Below are 24,474 nucleotides of genomic sequence, written 5' to 3'. Positions count from 1 at the left end.
GCCAACTGAGCTGAGGAACATTTAATATCCAGTCCTGGCCTTCTTTGAGCCAGGTCTTTGTTATCGCCATAGCATCATGTTTCCCCATGGCAATCTGTGCCAGTAACTCACCGACCTTTCTCACCACACTCGCATTTGTGTACATTCGTCGTAACCCTTTAGATGTTAGCAAAGTTCTTCATGCTGAGTCGCGGCTCAATTCAATGGGAAGGGGCAGTGGAGGTTTAAGAGCCTCGTACGGTGTAACAGGTGGAACATGTGAATGAGATAAGCATGGGACACCAGGCAAGGCCACTCCGTCTGAACTGTGGATTTGAACCCATGTTGCCCAAGCACCAGCCTGGGCCCCCGGGCTGCTAATCCAGTGACATTATCACTTGCATCCTCGTACTCCGTAGAGCCAAGTGCTGATACGACTCCGTGTTGACCGAGCAGGATTGTCGTGATTCGCCCCCTTGAGGGTTTTATTTTCCCACTGAGTTGATTCAATGTTTTGACTCGATCAGATCCTGATGTCAGAGCCTGGGAAGCTGTTGCAGAAGGTGAAGGTCTGGCTGCAGGAATACTGGAATATTACGGATCTCATGGCTATCCTGCTTTTCTCTGTTGGGATGGTGCTGCGCCTGCAGGAGCAGCCCTTCATGAGCTATGGCCGGGTTATCTACTGCGTCAACATCATTTACTGGTATATTCGCCTCTTGGACATTTTCGGAGTCAACAAGTATCTGGGGCCTTATGTCATGATGATTGGAAAAATGGTAAGATGAATAACCTCCTTAATCAAAATTCCGCAGATGCAGCAAATCTGAAATAAAGAGAGAAAGCGCTGGACAGCAGGTCAGGCAGGGTTGTGGAGGGAGAAACAGAGGGCGATGATCTTTCAGCAGAACTGACAGAAATCTGAGATGGAGCGGGTTTTAAGCCAGGACAGGGGCAGGGGATAAGGGGCACGGGGAATGCCAGAGAACAAAAGGGATGGTGGCACCAGGAAAAAGGAGATGGTATTGGGACAAGCAAAGAGATAAAAAGATCACAGGATCGTGATAGTGCAGAAGGAGGTTGTTCGGCCCATCAAGCCTGCGCTGGGTCCCTGAAAGGGCATTCTGTCTAATCCCACTCCCCTGCCTGATCCCCGTAAACTTGCACTTTCTTTCTTTTCAGATAACAATCCTTTCGAATAGTGTGGCGACTAGAATTGAACACTGTACTCCAAGTGTGGCCTAACTAAGGTTCTATACAGACACTATACTCCAAGTGTGGCCTAACTAAGGTTCTATACAGACACTATACTCCAAGTGTGGCCTAACTAAGGTTCTATACAGACACTATACTCCAAGTGTGGCCTAACTAAGGTTCTATACAGACACTATACTCCAGATGAGGCCTAACTAGTGTCTTCTACAAGTTCAACAAGACCTCCTTACTTTTGTACTCAAGATCTTTAAAATGAAGGAGGAGTTTGATAGGACAGGCATAGAGAAGATGTTTCCACTTCTGGGGGAATCCAGGGCTATAGTTATAAATGAATCAATGATAAATCCCAAAGCGAGTTCAGAAGAACAGAGAGTGGTGAGATTATGGAAGCCACTATCACAGAGGGTGGTTGGGGGTGACTAGTGTAGATGCATTTAAGCTGAAGCAAGGTAAGCAGATAGGGAGAAAGGAATTGAGTGTTCTGTTGATGGGGTAGGGTGGGGGGTGGGTTAAGTGAAGTAGCATGGAGCAGATGGACCGAGTGGACTGTTTCTATCCTGTCTCCACCAAGTAAATACATGAGACTTGAAAAATCAATTTTTTCCCAAATAGATAGGAATTGTATCCTTCTCTCATGGAACGCACAACAATACAAAACATGTCATTAAGATGTTTTGATTCTTTTAACCATCCATGCATTGACGTTGGAATGGACGCACTCCAAATTCATTGGAATGATACCAGAGTTGAAAGGGTTACATTGTGTAGACAAGTCGAATAGAGTTGGTTTGTATCCCTTTGAGTTTAGGAAATGAAGGGGTGGTCTGATCAAGAGCCAGAATTCTCCTGCCGTTGCGATTCATTTTTCCCATCGGCAGCACGTTCCCGCCCGTGGATTTTCCCGGCGGCTTCAATGGGAAATCCCGCTGATAAGCGGCAGGAGTAGGGAATCACGCTGCTGGGGAACAGCCCAGCGCCGAGAATCACGGGAGACCAGAGGATCCCGCCCAAGGTTTCTGAGAAAATCAAGAAAGTTAAAAGGGGAGAGGGAGAGAAATTGGGCGCGATTTAACAAAGTAACCTGGGCTGGTTTAGCACAGTGGGCTAAACAGCTGGCTTGTAAAGCAGAACAAGGCCAGCAGCGCGGGTTCAATTCCCGTACCGGCCTCCCCGAACAGGCGCCGGAATGTGGCGACTAGGGACTTTTCACAGTAACTTCATTCAAGCCTACTTGTGACAATAAGCGATTATTATTATTATTATAAAACCAGAGCCCGATATGGGCGGGTGCAGCAGGGTGGAACCCCGCTATCGAATGGGACTCTGATATTTTTTGGGGGGCCTCGGTGGCGAAGGCCCTGCTGAGGCCCCACTTACCTCGGGGCTGGTTTAGCACAGTGGGCTAAACAGCTGGCTTGTAAAGCAGAACAAGGCCAGCAGTGTGGGTTCAATTCCCGTACCGGCCTCCCCGAACAGGCGCCGGAATGTGGCGACTAGGGACTTTTCACAGTAACTTCATTCAAGCCTACTTGTGACAATAAGCGATTATTATTATTATTATAAAACCAGAGCCCGATATGGGCGGGTGCAGCAGGGTGGAACCCCGCTATCGAATGGGACTCTGATATTTTTTGGGGGGCCTCGGTGGCGAAGGCCCTGCTGAGGCCCCACTTACCTCGGGGCTGGTTTAGCACAGTGGGCTAAACAGCTGGCTTATGCAGAACAAGGCCAGCAGTGTGGGTTCAATTCCCGTACCGGCCTCCTCGAACAGGCGCCGGAATGTGGCGACTAGGGGCTTTTCACAGTAACTTCATTGAAGCTTACTCGTGACAACAAGCAATTATTATTATTATTATTACCTCCATTTCCTGCACTGAGGAACTCCATTTTTAAATGGCGCCCCGATCTCTCGAACCCCCAAACGTAACCCCCGGATCGCCCAATGCCCCAACTTACTAATTAAGGAGTCCTCAAGCTCCCCTCACCCCAGCCCATAAGGGCAGGGCACCACCCCCCGGGCCCAATTGACTCCATGGGAAAAATGCCATCTTGGCACCATGACACTGCTAGCCTGGTACCATGTCAGCGCTCCACTCAGCCTGGCAGTGCCACCTGGGCATCCTGGCAGTGTATGGCTGGCACCTGAGTGACACTGCCAGGGTGTCAGTGCCAAGGTGCCCAGGTGGCTTCAACAGTGCCAGGGTGCCACCCTTCCCAGATGCCAACCACCTGTCGGTCTCCAATCGTCTGGAAGACCGCCCCCCCATCCCCCCCCCCCACCAAGTGCCATTTGGCCTGGTCCCCGTTTGTGGAGCCCAGCGCTAAACGGTGCCCGGCTGGCATCACCTCGGCGAGGGATTAGATCCAGCGATTGCGTATTCAAGTGTGCCCAACTGCCCACTTAAATATGCAAATGGGGGGGGGGGGGGGGGGGAGGTGGGGGGGGGGGGGGTGGAAATCAGGAACTCTCTACCACAAAATGCTGCTGAAGCTGAGGATCAATTGAAAATTTCAATTTCAACACGCTACTTTGGTAATGAACCATTTGTTTTAACTCTCCTCCCCGGACTCCTCTCTGACTATTAATCTGTACTTTGCCTCTTTCTGTGCAGATGATTGACATGATGTATTTCGTAATCATCATGCTGGTGATTTTAATGAGCTTTGGAGTGGCACGGCAGGCAATTCTTCACCCCAATGAGGACCCTTCCTGGCGGCTGGCCAGGAACATTTTCTACATGCCTTACTGGATGATTTACGGAGAAGTGTTTGCTGATCAAATCGATCGTGAGTGCGTGCGGGTGGCCAAAAGGGAGGGCGGTGGAGGGCGTGTGGCCTGCTTACAGCTGATGTCCCAGTCACAGGCCCGATTTGTTTTGAACTAAAGTTTGCTTTCAGTGTTGCAGTGTATCATTCTGAAACCCATCAGCAACAGTTAAATCAGAAACCTTAGTCTACACTTGTGTCATGTGAGAGTACCTTTAAGAAATGGGTGTTTATAAATGTGTGTATATAAATATCTGTAGTGAGAGTACCTTTAAGAAATGGGTGTTTATAAATGGGTGTATATAAATATCTGTAGTGAGAGTGCCTTTAAGAAATGCGTGTTTACTACTACAGTGATGTCAGAGAGTCGGTGGAGCTGGGCTGTCTGTCAGCTTTTTACTTTCGTTTTAGGCTGTTTGCTGCAGGGTGTGTTTTAGTTTCAATTTCAGTGTTGGAGCTGAAGCCAGACTAAGCACGTGTACTATTGACCTCTCTGCCATGAAAAGACTATCTCTTGATCATTTGGTGAATTTGGAATTCTAAATGTTCTCAGTAGTGAATGTAAACCTGATGTGCTTCTGTTAAAAGCTGTTTCTTTTGTCTTCTGGATGTTGTTTGGGAAGTTATTAAGGATTACTTAGTGTTGTATTCTTTGGGGGTTGTATTTGAATTGATGGTTGCTAAGATGTTCACTGTATGTTTTAAAAAGGTTAACTTGAGTTCATAGAATAAACATTGTTTTGTTTTAAAAATACTTTTCCATTTCTGCTCCACCACATCTGTAGAGTGGGCCGTTTTCTCCCTATGCCACAATCTATTAAACGTTGTGGGTCAGGTGAACTCCATGATACACTTTGGGGTTCTCTAAAGCCTGTCCCACAACACTTGGAAAAGAATTACTGCCCCGGAATTAGTTAGATGTATTGTAAACTAGTCCGCCTGGAATGAGTCAGGGTCATGGTTGAAATGGATTAGTGGTGTCGGTGGGTGACACTCTGGGCCCAATGAGAAGAACAACCACCTGCATTAATGCGGCACCTTCGACAGAGTAAAACGCCCCCAGGGGCACTTCACAGGAGGCACCAAGTCACAGAGGGAGATATTAGGGATGGGTGACCTAAGGCTTGGCCAAGGAGCTAGGTTTTAAGGAGTGTCTCAAAGAAGGAGATCGAGGCAGAGAAACTTGTGGAAGGAATTACAGAGCTTAGGGCCCAGACTGCTGAAGATACCACCACCCACCAACAGGGAGGCCATTAAAATCAGGGAAGGCCAGCAGGCTGGAATTGGAGGAGCACGGATATTTCAGAGAGTTGTGGGGCGGGGAAAGACTGGAGCAAGAAGATTGGAAAACAAGGATGGTGGCAATAAATAGGTTCCTGAAAATAAATCTTTGTTTTATCCTCAATGGCCGAGTAAATGCACCACCAGCGTACATGGTTGAGGGATGGCATAATAAGGTTCCAAACCCAATTTTAGCCCAACCCCCAAGATCTGCTGCCCACACAGGATGATACCGGGGCTAGGAGAGTTCAATGATGAGAACAGGGCTTGTATAGCCTGGGCACCGGTACCAGGTTCTAAGAGGGCATTGGCCATGGATGTCCATTGGATTGGTCCATGATAATGCTTGGCAAAGTACTGCAGTGGTTTGCCATTGTCTCCTGCAATATGGCCAACCAGGGAAGTCTCCACTTACTGCCTGCCCTCGGTCATTTTGGAAGGAAGGACAATCAACCTATTTGGCCAAGTTACGGACGCACCTTCCATGGCTGTCAAGTCCTGGAGTTGGCCTCAAACCCAGAGCTTTGGTCCCGAGGTGGTGATGCTACCCACTGCTCTGCAAGCCCTCACCCTCATAGACCACCACCTAATGAATTTGATTTGTGCTGGCCGTCTGATGTTATCTCTGGTTTCACAGTGATGTGCCAAAGGCCAGTATATCCGCTGCACAACACCCACCCATTCAAGGCTGCTGTTAGATTCTGTTTCCTCATGAACTGGTGTATATTCAGGAAGGAATTTCAGTTCAACCATAAGTGATATTGAAAGGGGCCAGGGTTGCAACCTTGTGGGTTGCTTGAGAAACATTTGGCGAACCCATGCATCATCCTATTCATCAGAGCCAGGCCAGATGTTAGCGATATCACGTTGCATTTCATTGCAATTTACATCAGTCATCGATTGGACCATTTGGCCGATGGGTTTTAATTTTGCATTCCATCTCCTTGACTGGTATTGACGGCCGGGGGCTAGGGGTGGTTGTAGGCGAATTCTCAGACTATTTTTTCCCCCTTTTAGCCCCTGGGTTGTGGTTCTGTTCTGTTTTTTGCCCCACCCTTGCGCTGGAGCAAAGGTTCACTAAATTGGCACCTGGGTTGTCCTTTGATGAGAGGTTTGATGAAGAGCAGCACAGTGGCACAGTGGTTAGCACAGCTGCTTCACAGCGTCAGGGTCCGGGTTCAATTCTGACATCAGGAAACTGTCTGTGTGGAGTCTGCACTTTCTCCCCGTGTCTGCGTGGGTTTCCTCCGGGTGCTCCGGTTTCTTCCCACAGTCCCAAGATGTGCAGGGTCAGTGCAGACTCGATGGGCTGAATGGCCTCCTTCTGCGGTGTAGGGATTCTATGACTAAATTGAGCCTACGTTCTCTGGAGTTTACAAGAATGAGAGTTGGGTCGAGAGGTTGTTTCCACTGGTTGGGGAATCTAAAATGTGGGGGACACAATCTCAGGATAAGGGGCCAAATATCCTGGCATGAAATGAGGAGAAATCACTTCATTCAAAGGGTTGTGAATCTTTGGGATGCTGTATCTCAGAGGGTTGTGGATGCTTCATGTTCAACACACTTCAGTCTGAGACAGACAGATGGTTGGGGTCTCAGGGATTTAAGAGCGGGGGCGATTTGAAGCCCGAGATTAGCCATCATCATATTGAACGGTCTCGAAGAGCTGAATGAGCTACTCCCGCTCCTGTTCCTTGTGTTCCTGTGTTGTCCGATGAAGCGAGGACGGTTACAGGAGAGGAGAAGATTGAAGGGAGGGGAGAAGTGTTTATTGCTGAAAAAAAGAGACACAATATCGAAGCTTTTCAACTTGCAGTCACCGTCAACAATTTATACTGCATGGGAGGAGAGTACTGATTGGTTGGCCAGGTCTCCAATTGGTGGAGGCATTGCCATGGAGACTGCGGCAGAGAATTGACAAACTATTGTTGAAAGTTTCTTTCTTTTAAAAAAATAAATTTAGAGTACCCAATTCATTTTTTCCAATTAAGGGGCAATTTAGCGTGGCCAATCCACCTACCCTGCACATCTTTGGGTTGTGAGGGCGAAACCCACGCAGACACGGGGAGAATGTGCAAACTTCACACGGACAGTGACCCAGAGCCGGGATCGAACCTGGGACCTCGGCAGCGTGAGGCGGCAGGGCTAACCCACTGCGCCACCGTGCTGCCCCTATTGTAAAAAGTTAGCTCTACTCTGCTGCATTATCCATGGCAACGCCTCTGCCAATCAGAGCTCACTTGTCAACCAATGATGACTCTTCTGATGAGGTATAAATTGTTTAGCATTCTCTTCCCTCACAGCAATGCGCAAGAGGAGTTTAGTTGCAATGCTCCAGCCATGATGGTGTGGCTCAGCCTCAAGTGAGCCAGCTGACTTTCCTATGGTTATTATCATATATTCAAAAGTGCAGCAAGCACCTTTTTCAGTCCTCTTAACAATGGAACCCACACTCGGTGCAAATTAATGATTTTCCAGCACTTTTTTTAAGAAAAGAAGGAGCACAGTTAGAGTCCATCTCTTGCTTTTGACCACTTAACTTCTAAATGTAATTTTGCAAATTAAATATCCTTTCACAGGGTGGTGTCCTGTTATGTACTCTGGGATAACACAGGCTGCAACTGGATGCAGCTTTAACCAAAAGATACTCCAGACCTTGAAGTTAGTTCAATCTGATTTATTGAACCAGTAGCACAGTTAGCACAGTTCTCTATGAGTTTGACTGTCTGCTAACCTAAGTGTGGTTACTCTGTCTGACTGAACCAGACTAGCTCTTAGCCACGTGCTGGAGGTGTGATAATGTACATACACCCTGACTCACTCTGTAGGTGTTCATCAGTGGAAAGAGGCGGAGTGAATGCCTTGTGCCTTTTATAGTGAGATACCACCCCTGAGTGTCCTGCCTGCTCATTGGTCATGTCCTGTTCTCTGTGTTCATTAGCTGCCTGTCTGTGCCTGTCTGTATATCATTATCTGCATGCCTGCATATCATGACAGGAAATTTCACCTTCCTTCCAACTTGTATTGTAAATAAATATGTCTTGGGGAGAGGTTTAACTGAGATATTCAAAATTGAGAAAGATTTTGAGTAAGTAACTCGAGGGGAACTATTTCCGACGGCAGGAGGGTCAGTAACCAGAGGATTTCAGGTAAATGAAGGGACTTGAAAGGTCATCGGCTGAAGAACTGGGGAGGAGAACCTTTTTAACGCGGCAAGTTGTCTCGATCTGGAACGCGCTTCCTGTAAGGGCTTTGGAGGTAGATAACTTTCCAAAGGGAACTCTTTCACATTAGAAAAGGAAAAAGAAAATTACAAGGCTACAGGGAGAGAACAGGGGGAGTGGGACTAACTGGATAACAGTGTCAAGGAACTGTCACACACTCAGTGGGCCGAATGGCCTCCTTTTTGTGGTGGGTGGGAGTCCAGCGATAGCAGGGATTAAAAAGTAAATCGCTGAGAGTGTGGGAAGGTTCCATGGACGAGGAATTGGAGAGGTGGGGATGGACTGGGGAAGCAGGAATGCCAACAGAAAATGCTGCAAGCGTCCAGCAGGTCTGGCAGCGTCTCTGGAGTGAGAGAAAGATTTAACATTTCAGGTTTGAATTGAACCAGAGAGGGCGGCGCGGCGACGCAGTGGTTAGCACTGCTGCCTATGGCTCGATTGGCTAGGCTAAATTGTCCCTTAATTGGAAAAAAATAATTGCGTACTCTAAATTTAAAGAAAAAAGAATTGAACCGGAGAAGCTACGGTGGTTCTCCTTGGAGCAGAGTAGGCCAAGAGAATTATTTCCAGTGGCTGTACGATCGATAAATCAGAGAGAATATATTTAAGGTATTTGGCAAATGAACCAGAGGCGTCATGAGGGGAAAACGTTCTGACCCTGTGAGTGGTTAGGATTTGGAATACGCTGTCCCATTGTAGTGATATGGGGATGAGCCAGGGAGTGCGACTAACTGGATTATTCTACGAATGAGCCAATGTGGTAATGATGGTCTGAATGGACATCTTCTGTGCTGCATTGTTTTATAATTTTACACTTCACCTGCATGTTGTTCGGAGAAGAATAAGAGAGGAGATTTACGGCCTGTACACTCAATCGTTCTTCAATCTGGGTTTGTGCAAGTAAAGCAACCAGCTGAGCTTGAGTTTTAAGGACATGACACAAGATTCCTTCATGGTTACCCTCCATTTTCTGCTTATCCTCCCGCTCCATGCATGTCATGTGGACTCCTATCCTCACATTGCTGGAAAAAGAGACATACTGTCAAAGTTTTTCATCTTGCACCCATCAGGGCAGAGTCATGAATGGCAAATTTCAAAAGGGGCACCAATTTATACCGTGGGTAGGATTTACCAAGCAACCCGCCGCAGTGGCAGGAGGCTGCCCACCAGGGGTCCCATTGGGTGCACCCATTGCCGTCGGGAAACCCCCTGGCAGGGGTGCACTGTCGATGGGACCAGAAGAGTCTGCCGGCGTGAACGCCCAATACTATTTCCCTGCTCTCCCCCCCACCCTCTCTGTTTACATGCAGCATAAATTGCTGCTTCCTTTGAAATTTGGCGTTCTTCAATTTGTCCTGATGAGTCCAAGATGAAAAGCTTTGACAACGTGGATGGGATTGTCCGGTCCCCCAGCCGAGTGTTTCTCAGCGGCGGGATTCCCTCCTCCCGCTGCTTGTCAGTGGGGTTTCCATTGAAGCCACCCCACGCTGCCGGGATTCCCAAGGGCGGAGGTGCGCTGTCAGCGGGAAAAGGGAATCCCAACTGCCAGAGAATTCCGGCCCATGTCTCTTTTTGTTCACTGAACCACCGTGTGACTATTTCTATCTATGGTCTCCTGGCACAAGTTGCAATCTACTTTGGTCACCGGCTGTATCAATGCGTGAAGCCCTGGCGGTGAACATCACTTTGTCATTGTGCCTTTTCCATTTCTTTTAGCTCCCTGTGGCGCTGGTTTGACAGAAGACGGAAGACCCCTGCCCCCCTGCATAACTGGAGCGTGGATCATTCCAGCTATAATGGCCTGTTACCTTTTAGTGGCAAATATTCTGCTGGTGAATCTCCTGATAGCTGTGTTCAAGTGAGTATTGGCCGACAATGCTTGTACGAGGTGTTCAAAACAAAAAGAATAACATTCAGATGGGAGGAATCAGACTGGATTACGATTAACATGAAGAAATGCTTGTCTTTAGAGCCTCAATAATTCGTCAGCAATAATTACATCGCTCCTTCGTTTGCATGCTATCGTTTCATCGTGGAAAAGCTCCGGATTTTTCCGAGGTCAGATTTCCGCTGCATGAGAAGAATCTGGAGGTGACCGGGACGGGCAACGTAGTGAAGTGGGGACGTTAAACCCATATCAAACACCAGGTTTAGTGAGCCCTAGAAAGCTTTTATTTGACAGGTTGATGTTGCATAACTTGACCTTATCTGAATTCTCCTTGTCCCGGGGGTTAGGAGGAGGGACTGGAAGCAAACTTGGAAAGTAACTTGTTGGATCGGCTAACCGATGTGCTTCTGTCTCCGAGTGGGCTTTCTGGGGGCAGGGCCTTATGCAGTATAGGCGACCCAGCAGCAATGGGTAGCCAGTAAGAGCCATTAATGTGGGGAAGGTGAGCCCCCATTGAGTTTGGAGCTCAGTAAGTAACTGGAGGCAACTTGCCAATGGTAGGCTGTGGATCTATCAATCCCCCCTCACCATCACCTCAGCACAGAGAGTCAGGGATCCGAGGGCCACAGTGGCAACTATAGGCCATCCTGTTGAGACAGCCCCCCCCCCCTACGCAATGTTTCCCTGACAGCTGTGGCAAGGCGAGATTTTTAATTTTTCACAACGTTGCAGAGAGCGCCTCGATTTTGAAGTGTTCTTGCGGTCACCTGCCGACTTCAACAGTGGCCACCTCTCCCGCTGCAGCTGCCGCTCAGACATTGCAACGGGGCCCTCCGCATTGGCCTTAAAATTCCCAGTTCCGCCGCCCACTGTCCTTCATTGGACAGAGCCCCCAAGGCAGCTTTTCAACCGGCCTCCCATTGGGAGGATCACAATTGACTTCCCGTCACTTCCGTGTTCCTGACCCGGAACCGAGGCCATTATTCGGAATACAATCCAGTCGGAAATATTCTGCCCGATTTAGCACCTTTCCTTTCTCGGCTACAAGGGTGTCCTGTAGCATTTCACAGCGAAGTGTGTTCCCTGCCGAAATGTTCGTTTGCGCAGAGCAAGATCCCAGAGACAGTGCGATTGGCCTGCCAATGCAGAATGTGGGTGAGTGTGGGGGTAAATATTGGCCCCAACACCGGGAATAGCTCCCCTGAGAGTCTTCAAAGGGGGGTCACGGATCCACACGAGAAGGCAGGTGGGGGGGCTCCGTTTAACATTCCACCCGAATGGCAGTTCCTCGGGCAGTACAGCACTCCCTCCATGATGAGTTTCGGCCGAGATTAAGCCCTCAGGGTAATGAAGTGGGAGTGGATCCCATGACCTTCACATTCAGAGAGGAGAGTATACCACCAGGTCTTTGTAAATAACAGAATAGTAAACAGTCCCCCTCCATAGTCTACACCTGTGCTCTTTTAGAGAAAGCAGAACAATTATAAATAATAGTAAAATAATTGGCCTTTTTCACCTTGATGGAATTTTGGCCGCTGTTATGGGCCAGCGTTCAGAGAACTCCAAAGTATATCATGGAGTTCACCTAACATACAACTGTTTATAGATTTTGGTAATGAGGTGCATCAGGGCCTGCCTTTCAGCTGTTATTCAACAGAGGCCTGAAGCACTTTTAATCAAAAACAAAGTTTATTCTATGAATTCAGTTTCCTCCCACAATCCAAAGATGTGCGGGTTAGGTGGATTGGCCATGCTAAATTGCCCGTAGTGTAAGGTTAATGGGGGGATTGTTGGGTTACAGGTATAGGGTGGATACGTGGGTTTGAGTAGAGTGATCATTGCTCGGCACAACATCGAGGGCCGAAGGGCCTGTTCTGTACTGTTCTATGTTCTATGTTCTATTTCTATAAACACACGCAGTAAGCATTTTTATCAACTACAAACATAAATACCCCACACAGCTACAGTTCTCTATATATAACCCTTAATAACTTCCCTTTCAACTGTTTCAATTTGATAACAACATTCAATAAACCAGAAAAAAACCTTTTACCAAAACAATAGGTTAGAATTCTTTCCAGAAAATAGTTATCACTTTTAAATTATCAAGTGATCCGAACACCTTTTAGCATGCAGATAGAGAGAGAGAAGATAAACCTTCTTTGTCTGAATTCAGCTTCCAACCTGTGTAAACCAAAAGTAAAACTCAGAGCCACAATCCAGCTCCCAGCTCAAAACGAAAGTAAAAACCAGAGCCACAGCCCAGCACCACCCACACAATGACATCATTGAAGCTATTTGATAAACACACATTTCTTAAAGGGACATTCCCATGACAGCCACCATATAGTTCAAGCCTGCACGCATTGAGGATGTAGGAATCTTAGAGCCAGATGAGGGACCCTATCTGGGTGCATTGAACTTGCACACTGACCTCAGGGGTCAAAGCACAGTGTGCTGGCCCACTGTACCAGCGAGGACTCCTCTTTCCCAACTTCCCTTTTCTTCAGTTCTCACTTGAATATAGAAGATTAAAGAATGATCATGTTGAGGTGTTTAAGATCATTGAAGGAGTGTCAAGGTAGAAAGAGAGAATCTAGGGTGGCCAGGTGGCACTGCTGCCTCACGGCGCCGATGACCCGGGTTTGATCCCGACCCCGAGTCACTGTCCTTCTCCCCGTGTCTGCGTGCGTCTCACTGCCACAACCCAAAAAGATGTGCAGGCTAGGTGAACTGGCCACGCTAAATTGCCCCTTAATTGAAAAAGAAAAAGAATTGGGTACTCTAAATTTATTTCAAAAAAAGAAAAAGAGAATCAATTTCCTCTGGTGGAGGGGCGAGTCCAGAAGAAGGTGGGCATAATCCTAAAAGTCTTTTTGTTTTACAATTGGCGAAGGAAGTCAGTACGTCACAAGGGCGGATGTGTCGGCCGACTATTGGCAGTGGGAAAGTCACGTGCCGAAGCCTCCAGCAATACATTTAATCACAGTTGGCAACGCATCTCTTCACAAAAAGAGTAGTGGAAATCTGTAACTCTCGCCATCAAAGAGCTGTTGAGGCTGTAGTTTGATTGGAACTTTCTGGGTGTTATGTTCGATGAGGGGTGAAGGGTTATGAATGGGGTTGGTGGAGTTGAGATGCAGATTGGCCACGATCTAATTCAATGTGGAACAAGCTCGTTCCTTCTGTTCCCAAGTTCCATCCTTTCTTCCCTTCACTTTTTTTTTAAATCTGGCTTTTTCTCCACCCTCTCCTCCCTTTTCCAATTTTGTGTTGCAACATTGGGGGTGTTTGATTGACTATCAATACAATTTCAGCCAATCACAACCCCATTCCTCCTGTCTTATGGTTTTCTTCATTAAGACCAAAAGTCAAAGGAGCAGAATTAGGCCACTCGGCCCATCGAATCTGCTCCGCCATTCAATCATGGCTGATATTTTTCTCATCCCCATTCTCCCGCCTTCTCTCCATAACCCCTGACCCCCTTATTGATCAAGAACCTATCTATCTCTGTCTTAAAGACACTCAGTGATTTGGCCTCCGCAGCCTCCTGCGGCAAAGAGTTCCACAGATTCACCACCCTCTGGCTGAAGAAATTCCTCCTCATCTCTGTTTTAAAGGATCGTCCCTTCAGTCTGAGTCTGTGACCTCTGCTTCTAGTTTTTCTTACTAGTGGAAACATCCTCTCCACGTCCACTCTATCCAGGCCTCGCAGTAATGAGCGGCACGGTAGCACAGTGGTTAGCACTGTTGCTTCACAGCTCCAGGGTCCCAGGTTCGATTCCCGGCTTGCGTCACTGTCTGTGCGGAGTCTGCACGTTCTCCCTGTGTCTGCGTGGGTTTCCTCCGGGTGCTCCGGTTTCCTCCCAGAAGTCCCGAAAGATGGGCTGTTAGGTAATTTGGACATTTTGAATTCTCCCTCCGTGTACCCGAAGTGGCCAGAGTGTGGCAACTAGGGGCTTTTCGCAGTAACTTCATTGCAGTGTTAATGTGTGCCTACTTGTGACAATAAAGATTATTATTATTAACCTGTAAGTTTCAATAAGGTCCCTCCCTCATCCTTCTAAACTCTTGACGAGTACAGACCCAGAGTCCTCACCCATTCCTCGTAAGACAAGCTCTTCATTCCAGGGATCATTCTTGTGAACCTCCTCTGGACCCTCTCCAAAAATTTTTAAAATGTAAAACTCTGGTCCCCTTGAAGCGTAGCTCGGTGAAATAAGAAGCAGCTTTTTTTGGCGCGGGGGGGGGGGGGGGGAAAGATCTTTGTTTCATGTCGCGATTCGTTTCTGCTCTCTGCCTCCATCTTTCTCTCCTTCGCAGCAACACATTCTTTGAAGTCAAATCGATATCGAACCAGGTTTGGAAGTTTCAGAGGTACCAGCTGATAATGACCTTCCACGAGAGACCTGTCCTGCCCCCACCACTGATCACGTTCAGCCACATGACCATGGTCTGCCAACTCATATGTTGCCGCTGGCGGAAGCAAGAGGTTGACCAGGAAGACAAAGATTACGGACTCAGTAAGTCGCCTCTGTACCGGGACCGTCTGTTCCATTGCAAGGCTGCCGTTTGTTTCACTAATCCATCTCGGTAATAAGTGACCATTTATAAATGTAATTTAAGGTGTCTTTAGAACATGCCTTGCTGTGGACAAACCTTCACCCCCCGAACAGGGCATCTTGGATACCTCAACGTAAGGTCATGACTTTCGAGTGGTCCGGTCTGGTTTCCAGCCATCCTGGTGGATTCTGACTGCAGTTATAGCCAGGCGTGTGCGCAGGAGAGAAAAGGCAATAGGATGACCTGATAGCTATAGGTCTTCCATGTTACAAAGAGGCTTATTGATAAGCTAAACGTTGAGAAAATGCTTCCACTTGTAGGGTGAGAACAAAACTAGGGGTCATCATTATAAATAAGGTGGTCACTAACAAATCCAGCAAAGAACTCAGAGAAAAATACTTGTATGTATATCACGACCGGCCAAAATCTCAGTGCTTTACAGCTTTTGCAGTGTTGTGACTATTGTAAAGTAGGATAAATGGCAGCCAATTCGCCAACAGCAAAGTGGTAATCACGAGGTGATCATTTTTTATGAGTTGATTAGAACATACAGTGCAGAAGGAGGCCATTAGGCCCATCGAGTCTGCACCCACCCACTTTAAGCCCTCACTTCCACCCTATCCCCGTAACCCAATAACCCCTCCTACCCTTTTTAGTCACTAAGGGCAATTTATCCTGGCCAATCCACCTAACCTGCACGTCTTTGGACTGTGGGAGGAAGCCGGAGCACCAGGAGGAAACCCACGCAGACACGGGGAGAATGTGCAGACTGCACACAGATAGTGACCCAGCGGGGAATCGAACCTGGGACCCTGAAGCCACAGTGCTAACCACTGTGATACCGTGCTATTGAGGGATAAATATTGGCCAGGACACGGGGAGAATTCACCTGCTCATCTATTACATCCACCTTAGAGGGCAGGCAGAGTCTCGGTTAAATGTCCCATGTCAAGGACAGCCCATCTGCCCGTGAAGCGTCCCCTCAGGACTGCAGTGGCAGCGTCGGCCTAGAGTTTGTGCTCAAGCCCCTGGAGCAGGATTCAAACTCACAATCTTACCAGCAGGAAACCTGCTACAAAAAAGTGGACCAGGTTAAAAAATGTGCCCAACCAAAATAATACATTTAAATTAGGCTACATATTAGCCCACAAGACCTGACTTCACCATGGAGATGATTGGGTAAAGTAGCCGGTCAATCACGGCGGTAAGTGACCGCGATTGATTTCACACCCCGGTTTGAATTATGTAACAATCTTTTTATTTCACTTCACTGAAAAAATAATCCTGCTTTTATTGGGAGATTTGCTGTAGTATAAGCAATCACTGTAGTTTGTAGTCACTCTGTTTAAATAGACTCTGTTTGCTGAGTGGGTAGGTGCTGTTTGCTGTAGCATGCAGTTCAAATGGACTTACTTTGCTGTTAATTAGATAGTTTACTATGTGTTCTGTCCTCAGTACTGCACTGCCTCCAACTCATTGGGTGCTGCTAAGGACATTTGGTTGAAATTAAATTTGTATTAGACCGGGCTGAAATTCTCCAATTGTAGTGTCGGTATCAGGGCTGATTTGCGTTCGTTTTGGGGGCATTATTTCCAGCCCCGTGGGCATTCTAACCGCTGGGGTCGGAGTTAGTGCCTGGCAGCTGGAGCTCCACTTACCACACACTCTCCCCCCCCCCCCCCCCCCCCCCCCCCACTGAGGGGAGTCCGAGGTGGGTCTACAGATCCATGCCAGTGAGGAGCAGAGGGATACCCTCTTCCCCAGCATGGGCCACAGACCCAACCCTCTCTCCTGAACACTGCCTGGGGGGGGGGGGGTCAGAGGCAGTCAGCACTGCCAGTCTCACCAGGAGGACACAGCCGGTGAGCCGGAGGGTTGGGGGGGGGGGGGGGGGGGGGGGGGGGTCACTGGTGAGGAGAGAACCAGGGAGGGTTCCAATGGCTTAGTGCAGCTGTCCTCTGGTTGGGGTGAGCTCTGTTGATCACCTGCTTCCTCTGCAATGGGGCAGCGCTTCTGCGGCGTGCCAACAGCTGGTGGGTCTGGATTGAGATTGGTCCTTGAAGATACGGCTGGGGTAGGAGGGTGTCCAGAGGGGCAGCCTGGGTGGGCTCCCAGATGACCAGAAGGCCTTCTGAGCATTTAAGGGACACAGGCAGCACTCAGCAGTGTGAGCAGCCAGGAGCCTGTATGTAGCACCAAAGGGGTTTAAAAGACATCCTGCAGCAATGACGGTCTGAGCCAGGTCACCCCCATCTCGAGGGAGACACTCGATCGCGGTTCCCGTTTACGGCAACACGAGGTGGAGAATTTTGCCCCATGTTACAATTTGATGATATTTCTGCAATAAAATCCATTAATTGTTCCTCCTTTTTTTCCCCCCTTTCCTTGTTGATTAGAGCTCTTCATCACTGAAGACGAACTAAAGAAGCTCCATGACTTTGAGGAACAGTGCATAGAGGAGTATTTTCGAGAAAAGGACGATATGTTCAACTCCTCAAATGATGAAAGAATCAGAGTTACCGCTGAACGGTGCGTTATCACCATTTCTGCCTTATTTTTAAACGGAATTTTCAGTTCAGACTCAGTGATATTTCAAGGCTGTGTTTGGGCTCTTTAGCCAGCGGGTGTGATCGAACGGAAAGGTTTCCAAGTGTCACTTCAGGCGGGTTCGGCTGACAGTGTCTCCCTGGTTCTGTCGGTGAATTCCCCACCGCTATCTAACCGCACCTGGTCACTTTTTCGGGCTGTGGGGAGTTTCTCCCCGGGCTGGAACCACACTCAGAATTTTAACGTCGCTGGGGAGCGAAACTCGCTGGTCAGACTAGCTCCTCAGAGATCGGGCCGCCATTTTGAAAGGATGCCTTGATCTCTAAGTGGGCTTGAGGGTCCCTGTGGTAGTCACCACTAGCAGTATTATATGTATTACGGTAAGACACATATAATAGAGGTACATGGGTACATCCCTGCCTGCTGGCTCCGCCCAGTAGGTGGAGTATAAATGTGTGTGCTCGCCGGTGCTGCAGCCATTCTGGTTCCAGCTACAGGAGGCACCACATCTTGCTCAATAAAGCCTTGATTATTCCACTATCGTCTTTGTGGTAATTGATAGTGCATCAGTCCCCCATACCCCACCCCTCAGGCAATGTTACCCTCCCCCCCCCCACACACACACACACACACATGGGCATTACCCCACACCCTCCCCAGTGAGGACACCCCGCTATGGGTCGCTGAGGGCCTAACCCCTTTTCATGTCTTCCCACACTCCCTTACAGGCCAGCCCCTTCCAGGACCCCACACTTCACCCCTCGCCAACCTTCCAGAGGCTCCTTCATACCCACCCTGCATCCCACCCACCCCCACCCTTAATACCAGCCCTCAACATTCCTTTCATGGGCATGGCCTCTTTCAGACCCTGAGCCTTGGCAATGCCAGCCTGGCACTACCCACCCTGGCAGTGCTTCTGCTGCTCTGAGCTTCGGAGGGCTTGAGCCGAACCCCCTTCATCCTGAACCTGCTCCCGATCCTGCTCTCGATCCCAATCTAGTTCCTGTTCCAGCCCTTGCTTCTATTCCTGATCCTGGTATTCAATTAGTGCCACTCCCCTACTCTTCCCCCACAGTCCCGCCGCTCGTTTCCCTTTCAGGTGTTTAGCCACCTCCCTGCTGAACGTCACTATTGAATCTGCTTCCACCGGCCTTTCTGGCCGCATCTTCCAGCTCACAATTCACTGGGGTTTTTTCCCAATTACCATCCTTCAATTCGGATTCATATGTATTTCCTTTGCAGAAAGATTGGAAATGTTTCTAATGGGGTTCGGGTACCAGAAATATGGAAAGTGAGACATGTTGCTGGAGCTTTTTGTCTTGTACCCATCAGGGCAAACACAAGAATGGCAAATTTCAAGCAATCACAATGACTTATACTGTCACGACACAAAGTTCAGGCTTTTGGTTTGGTATTTCCTTCTAGGCTTGAGGGGGTTTTCTCTGGCAAGGTTGTCTACTTTCTCTGCAGACTCGGCACCATTTCAGATTTACAGCGAAGAGTATTAGACACTCACTGCTTTCAGAACAATTGAACAGTTCTTTCACTTCAGCCAGCGGGGAGAGAGAGAGACTTCCTTTCACTTCCAAGGTCTAAAAACTTCTGCCAAGTTCTCTCCGAAAGCATCACGCAGGAACCAATCGCTGACCCGTGGTAAGGACGGCCCCCGGCCAGCTCACTGGTTGCCAGTCAACCAATAGGACTGACTCACTCAGCACTGCAGCCTCACGGCGCCGAGGTCCCGGGTTCGATCCCGGCTCTGGGTCACTGTCCGTGTGGAGTTTGCACATTCTCCCCATGTCTGCGTGGGTTTCGCCCCCACAACCCAAAGATGTGCAGGGTAGGTGGATTGGCCACGCTAAATTGCCCCTTAATTAGAAAAATAAATTAGGTACTCTAAATTTTTTTTTAATAGGACCGACTCCCTCCACAACCTGGTTCCTAAATTCACTCAGTGCCGAGGAGTCTGGTTTCTCCTTTCCAGGATATGAAACCTGGGAGCACAGTGTCCTGGCAAGCAGCCTGCTTCAATCTCGAGTCTTCTGCTTAAAGGTACATCCTCATTATAGGTCCATAAACCAAAATAATAAAATAAAATAAATGGGTACAAAGTGAAAAAAAAACAGGAAGGACTCTTACAATACTACAGGAGAAAAGAGTGCGGATTGGTTGTCAAGTTGACTCTGATTGGCCAAGGCATTGCTGTGGAGAAAGCGATTAGGGACTATAGGCTCCCTAAGCTTCTGGGTAATTCAAAAAAAGCACGAGGCTTGAACATGTTCCTTTTGTTTGCAGAGACCAGGGCCGGGATTCTCCCCTACCTGGCGGGGCGGGAGTCCTGGCGTACCGGAGTGGGGGGAACCACTCCGGCGTCGGGCCTCCCCAAAGGTGCGGAATTCTCAACACTTTTAGGGGCTAGGCCCGCGCCGGAGTGGCTCCCGCTCCGCCGACCCGCGCCAACGGCCTTTGGCGCCCCGCCAACCGGCATCGGAGCTGGCCGAAAGGCCTTCGCCGGTCGGCGTGAGTCCGCGCATGTGCCGGAGCGTCAGCGGCTGCTGACATCACCACCGGCGCATGCGCTGTGTAGGGGGTCTCTTCCCCCTCCGCCATGGTGGAGGCCGTGGCGGCGGCAGAAGAAAAAGAGTGCTCCCACGGCACAGGCCCGCTCGCCGATCGGTGGGTCCCGATTGTGGGCCAGGCCACCATGGGGGCACTCCCCGGGGTCAGATTGCCCCGCGCCCCCCCCCCCCCCCAGGACCCCGGTGCCCGCTCGCGCCGCCTGCTCCCGCTGGCACCAGAGGCGGGAGGGGCCTGACAGCGGCGGGACTTCGGCCCATCGCGGGCCGGAGAATCGCCACAGGAGGCCCGTCGACCGGTGCGGCGTGATTCCCGCCCCCGCCGATTCCCGGGTGGCGGAGAATTCCGGCCATGGCGGGGGCGGGATTCACGAAGGCCCCGGGCGATTCCCCGACCCTGCGGGGGGGCCGGAGAATTCCGCCCCAGGTTCCTGTCCTATAAATCGCTGTGATCGTTTGATATTTTGCATTCTTACATTTGCCCTCGCGATTACAAGACAGAAAGCTTCAATAATTTGACTCTGTAGAGCTTTTGTTCAGTTTCTTCTCCATTTTCTTTCGAGTAGGGTCGATAACATGTCGATGAGGCTTGAGGAAGTGAATGAGAGGGAACATTTCATGAAGGCCTCCCTTCAGACCATGGACGTCAGGTTGGCGCAGCTGGAGGAGGTGACGGGACGCATGGCATCCGCCTTGGAAAAGCTGGCTGGCATGGAGAAGGGAGAGGCGGGCAAGGTAAGATCGAGGACCTCCTCCGACTGCACGGATACAGCTTACATTCTGAGACAGAGCAGCTTCAACAGCCAGGAAGGCAACAGTTACAAACTCCCGGAGTGTGGGGAGCAGGCAGGAGAGGAGTCCATCTCTCCCACCTCACCCAACATCACACCAAGGATGAGAAGCCACTCCTTCTACGCAGTGAGCCCAAAGCTGAAGGCAGGCACGGAGCGAACTGAGTTCACCTTCAAGGAAAGGTCCCTGAGCTTGCAGAGGACAAGCAGCTCGCAAATGATGGCACTGGCGAAGGACTTAAAGCCTGGCCCAGCGCCTGCCCCTTCTCCCGCCCTGCCAGACGAGAAGAGACCGTCGTCTTGCATCGACATCTACGTCTCAGCAATGGGGAAGGAGGAGGAGGTAGCCGAGAGCAGCCTGAAAGTTCCCGCCGCTGCTGGCCCGTCCGAAATGATGGTGGTCATGCTGGGCAGCCAAGGGTCAGCCCTGCCTCCTGGTCAGTGGCCAGAGGGGAACGGGGCATACGAGGAGATGTTCATCTCCAATGGGCTGATGGCAGCCCCGGGGACTTCAACAACAGCCCAGGAGGCCTCAGGCCCGGAGACTTTGCAGACAGCTGAATGTCTTCAGCAATGGGACACAGACCCTCCCATGTACCATACCTTGGAGCGCTCGAAGAGCAGCCGGTATCTGGCCACCTCCAGCCTTTACTCAGACGAGTGTTCAATGGTGAAATCGCACAGTTTTGTCTTCCCCTCCAGGGGTTATTACGGCTGCCTGGGGGTTCCAGTGAAATCGGCCGAGTACACCAGCATCACTGACTGCATTGACACCCGCTGTGTCTCTGCCCCCCCGCTCAACATTGAGCACTCGCCCTTGTCCAGCGGCTCCCACGGCGAGCCCTCCAGCGGCCTGGACGAAGTCTCCGCCTCTCACCCGGAGAGGGAGGCCGAGCTCAGCCACCCCAGCTCGGACAACGACGAGAAGGAAGGCGAGAGGCAGCCGGACAAGGGGCCGGAGGTGGTCAGCATCCTGCTGGGCGGCCCCAACCAGCCGTCTCCCCTCTGCCGGCTGGAGAGGGCAAACAGCTACACGGCCTCGGAGCCCAACGCGCTGGGCCCGCACACCAGGAAGAGCTGCTCCATCAGCGACAAGCTGGACAGGCAGCGGAATTCTCCAGCTTTCCAGTCTCCATTCCAGCGAGGCCTCTCCTCCCGGCCGGACGGCGGCATCTCCTTGAAAACTTTGGCAAGAACGACAGCTTTTAGGAGCTTTGACAGCAGCAAACACAGCTTCACATAATAATACCACTGCCTCCTCTCCATCCCTTACTGTGGACCAAAATGTGTGCTTGTTTCTTTTTTTGTGTGTGTGATTTATTGGCACCGAGTTTGTAATCTTTGTCTAGCCACCGTCTTTGAAACACTCTCCAGGTGTCGGTATTCCTTGGCACAGTTATCTTCCTTGTTCAGATATTAAAGTAGGAAGTCTGACAACACCAGGTTAAAGTCCAACAGGTTTGTTTCAGCCACGAGCTTTCGGAGCACTGCTCCTTCCTCAGGTGAACCTGAGGAAGGCCCCTTCGACCCCACAGATCTCTGGAGCCGTGCCGTCAACAGTGGCAATGATTGGAAAAATAGATCGTTCGAGGGTTTCGAAAGTCAGAATCATTGAATTATTGAAATACAGCCGCAGAAGAAGGCCATTCGGCCCACCGTGCCTGTGCCTGGCTCTTTGAAAGAACTCATTCACCTGAGGAAGGAGCTGCGCTCCGAAAGCTCGTGTTTGAAACAAACCTGTTGGACTTTAACCTGGTGTTGTAAGGCCTCTTACTGTGCTCACCCCAGTCCAACGCCGGCATCTCCACATCACAGATATTAAAGGGTCTGTGACAGCACACGGCTGCGGTAGGGTCAGTAGAGTATTGTCCATGCAGCCAATAGTCCCAGGTGATGGTGGGGCGCCTGCTCCTGAGGACTGCCCTCTCCATTACCCTCACGTCAAAATACTTCCAATTCGCGTCTGGGCTGGGGGTGGGGGGAGGGGGGGGGGGGTCCTCTCTCTTTAGGCAGCCCCCCGGGATCGAGGATGATTCGAGGGTTCCGAGATGGTTGATTGGTCCACAGCACGATCTGCAGACTGTGCCACGTGTGGGGCAGGTGATGCTCAAAGGGTTGGGTGGGTGGGGCAAGGGGGGGGGGGTGTGGTCCGTTCAGAGGTTTGTGACTCCCTCTGGCTTTGCCCCTGTACCTCTCCCAATAAAGTCTCTCGATGGGTTCCGTACTTTCCCAAACGAACCGTCTCCGTGTCGGGCGGTCGCGAGCAGGGTTCCCCTTGAGTCGGCGAGTAAGTTTGACCTCGTCCGGGACATTCCCAAAGCGTTCCAGCGGCCCTCTTGGGAGTCTCCTGAGTTCGGAGCAGGGAATTACTTTGGGAATCTTGCGCCAGGAGTACGGACGACATGCCCTGCCCGACAAAAACTCTTTCTCAATGGTAATCATAGATCATAGGATTTACAGTGCAGAAGGAGGCCATTCGGCCCATCGAGTCTGCACGGCTCTTGGAAAGAGCACCCTACCCAAGGTCAACACCTCCCCCTATCCCCATAACCCAGTAACCCCACCCAACACTAAGGGCAATTTTGGACACTAAGGGCAATTTAGCATGGCCAATCCACCTAACCTGCACATCTTTGGACTGTGGGAGGAAACCGGAGCACCCGGAGGAAACCCACGCAGACACGGGGAGGATGTGCAGACTCCGCACAGACAGTGACCCAGCCGGGAATCGAACCTGGGACCCTGGAGCTGTGAAGCCATTGTGCTATCCACAATGCTACCGTGCTGCCCTCCTTGACATTGGGCAAGTTGGCATGCCAACATGCTGGACCCCTTCGACCCCACAGATCTCTGGAACCGTGCCGTCAACAGTGGCAATGATTGGAAAAATAGATCATTCGAGGGTTTCGAAGGTCAGAATCGTTGAATTATTGAAATACAGCCGCAGAGGGAGGCCATTCGGCCCACCGTGCCTGTGCCTGGCTCTTTGAAAGAATTATCCAACTAGTCCCACTACCCTGTCCTTTCCCCTGTAACCCTGCAAGTTTTTATTCTTTCCAAGTACTTATCCAATTGCCCTTTTGAAAGTTACTCTGGAATCTGCTTCTGCCGTCTTTTCAGGCAGCGCGTTCCAGCAACTCAACTGGAAAGATTTTCCTCAGATTCTTTACGCTTACCTTAAATTTGGTGACCTTTCAGTCAATGGGAACAGTTTTAACAGTTTTTCCTCATTTACGCCATTGAAATCCTTCATTATTGTGGACCTCCCCTTATCTCCGTTCCCAGGAGGTCAACCCCAGGTGTCCCGGGCTCTAAAAGAAAGTAAAACGGTTTCTGCGAAATCAAATGAACATTTCAAGATCACAGATTCATAGAATCCCTCCAGTGCCGAGGGAGGCCATTCGGCCCATCGACTGTGCACCCACCCTCTGATGGAGCACCCTAACTAGGCCCAATCCCCCACCCTATCCCCACAACCTCACCTCGAGGCGATTTAGCCTGGCCGATCCACCTAACCCGCACATCTTTGGACTGCGGGAGGAAACCGGAGGACCCGGAGGAAGCCCACGCAGACACTGGGGGGGGGGGGGGGGGGGGGGCGTGTGCAAACTCCACACAGACAGTCACCCGAAGGCGGAATCGAA

At 50.1% G+C, this 24,474-nt stretch overlaps 1 protein-coding gene across 5 annotated transcripts in view; it reads left to right on the top strand.

Annotated features, from left to right (window-relative positions):
• trpm3 (transient receptor potential cation channel, subfamily M, member 3) overlaps nucleotides 1-22,808 on the top strand; it is a 345,827-nt gene extending 323,019 nt beyond the window's left edge. For 4 of the 5 annotated variants that reach the window (XM_038804097.1, XM_038804096.1, XM_038804098.1 and 1 more), the window contains 6 exons: nucleotides 507-758; nucleotides 3,807-3,981; nucleotides 10,182-10,323; nucleotides 14,677-14,876; nucleotides 17,313-17,445; nucleotides 20,606-22,808. In XM_038804097.1, the coding sequence (XP_038660025.1) occupies nucleotides 507-758; nucleotides 3,807-3,981; nucleotides 10,182-10,323; nucleotides 14,677-14,876; nucleotides 17,313-17,445; nucleotides 20,606-22,073 (2,370 nt within the window). In that variant the 3' untranslated portion in view covers nucleotides 22,074-22,808. Of the gene's footprint in view, nucleotides 1-506; nucleotides 759-3,806; nucleotides 3,982-10,181; nucleotides 10,324-10,435; nucleotides 11,988-14,676; nucleotides 14,877-17,312; nucleotides 17,446-20,605 lie in introns of those variants that run through there. The other variant, XM_038804100.1, reaches the window with a different exon arrangement.
• The last annotated feature ends 1,666 nt before the right edge of the window (nucleotides 22,809-24,474 follow it).

This window comes from Scyliorhinus canicula, chromosome 8 (assembly GCF_902713615.1).
Source record: "Scyliorhinus canicula chromosome 8, sScyCan1.1, whole genome shotgun sequence".
NCBI lineage: Eukaryota > Metazoa > Chordata > Chondrichthyes > Carcharhiniformes > Scyliorhinidae > Scyliorhinus > Scyliorhinus canicula.
Note: the sequence above shows the minus strand (reverse complement) of the source record. Positions and strands in the feature narration are given on the sequence as shown.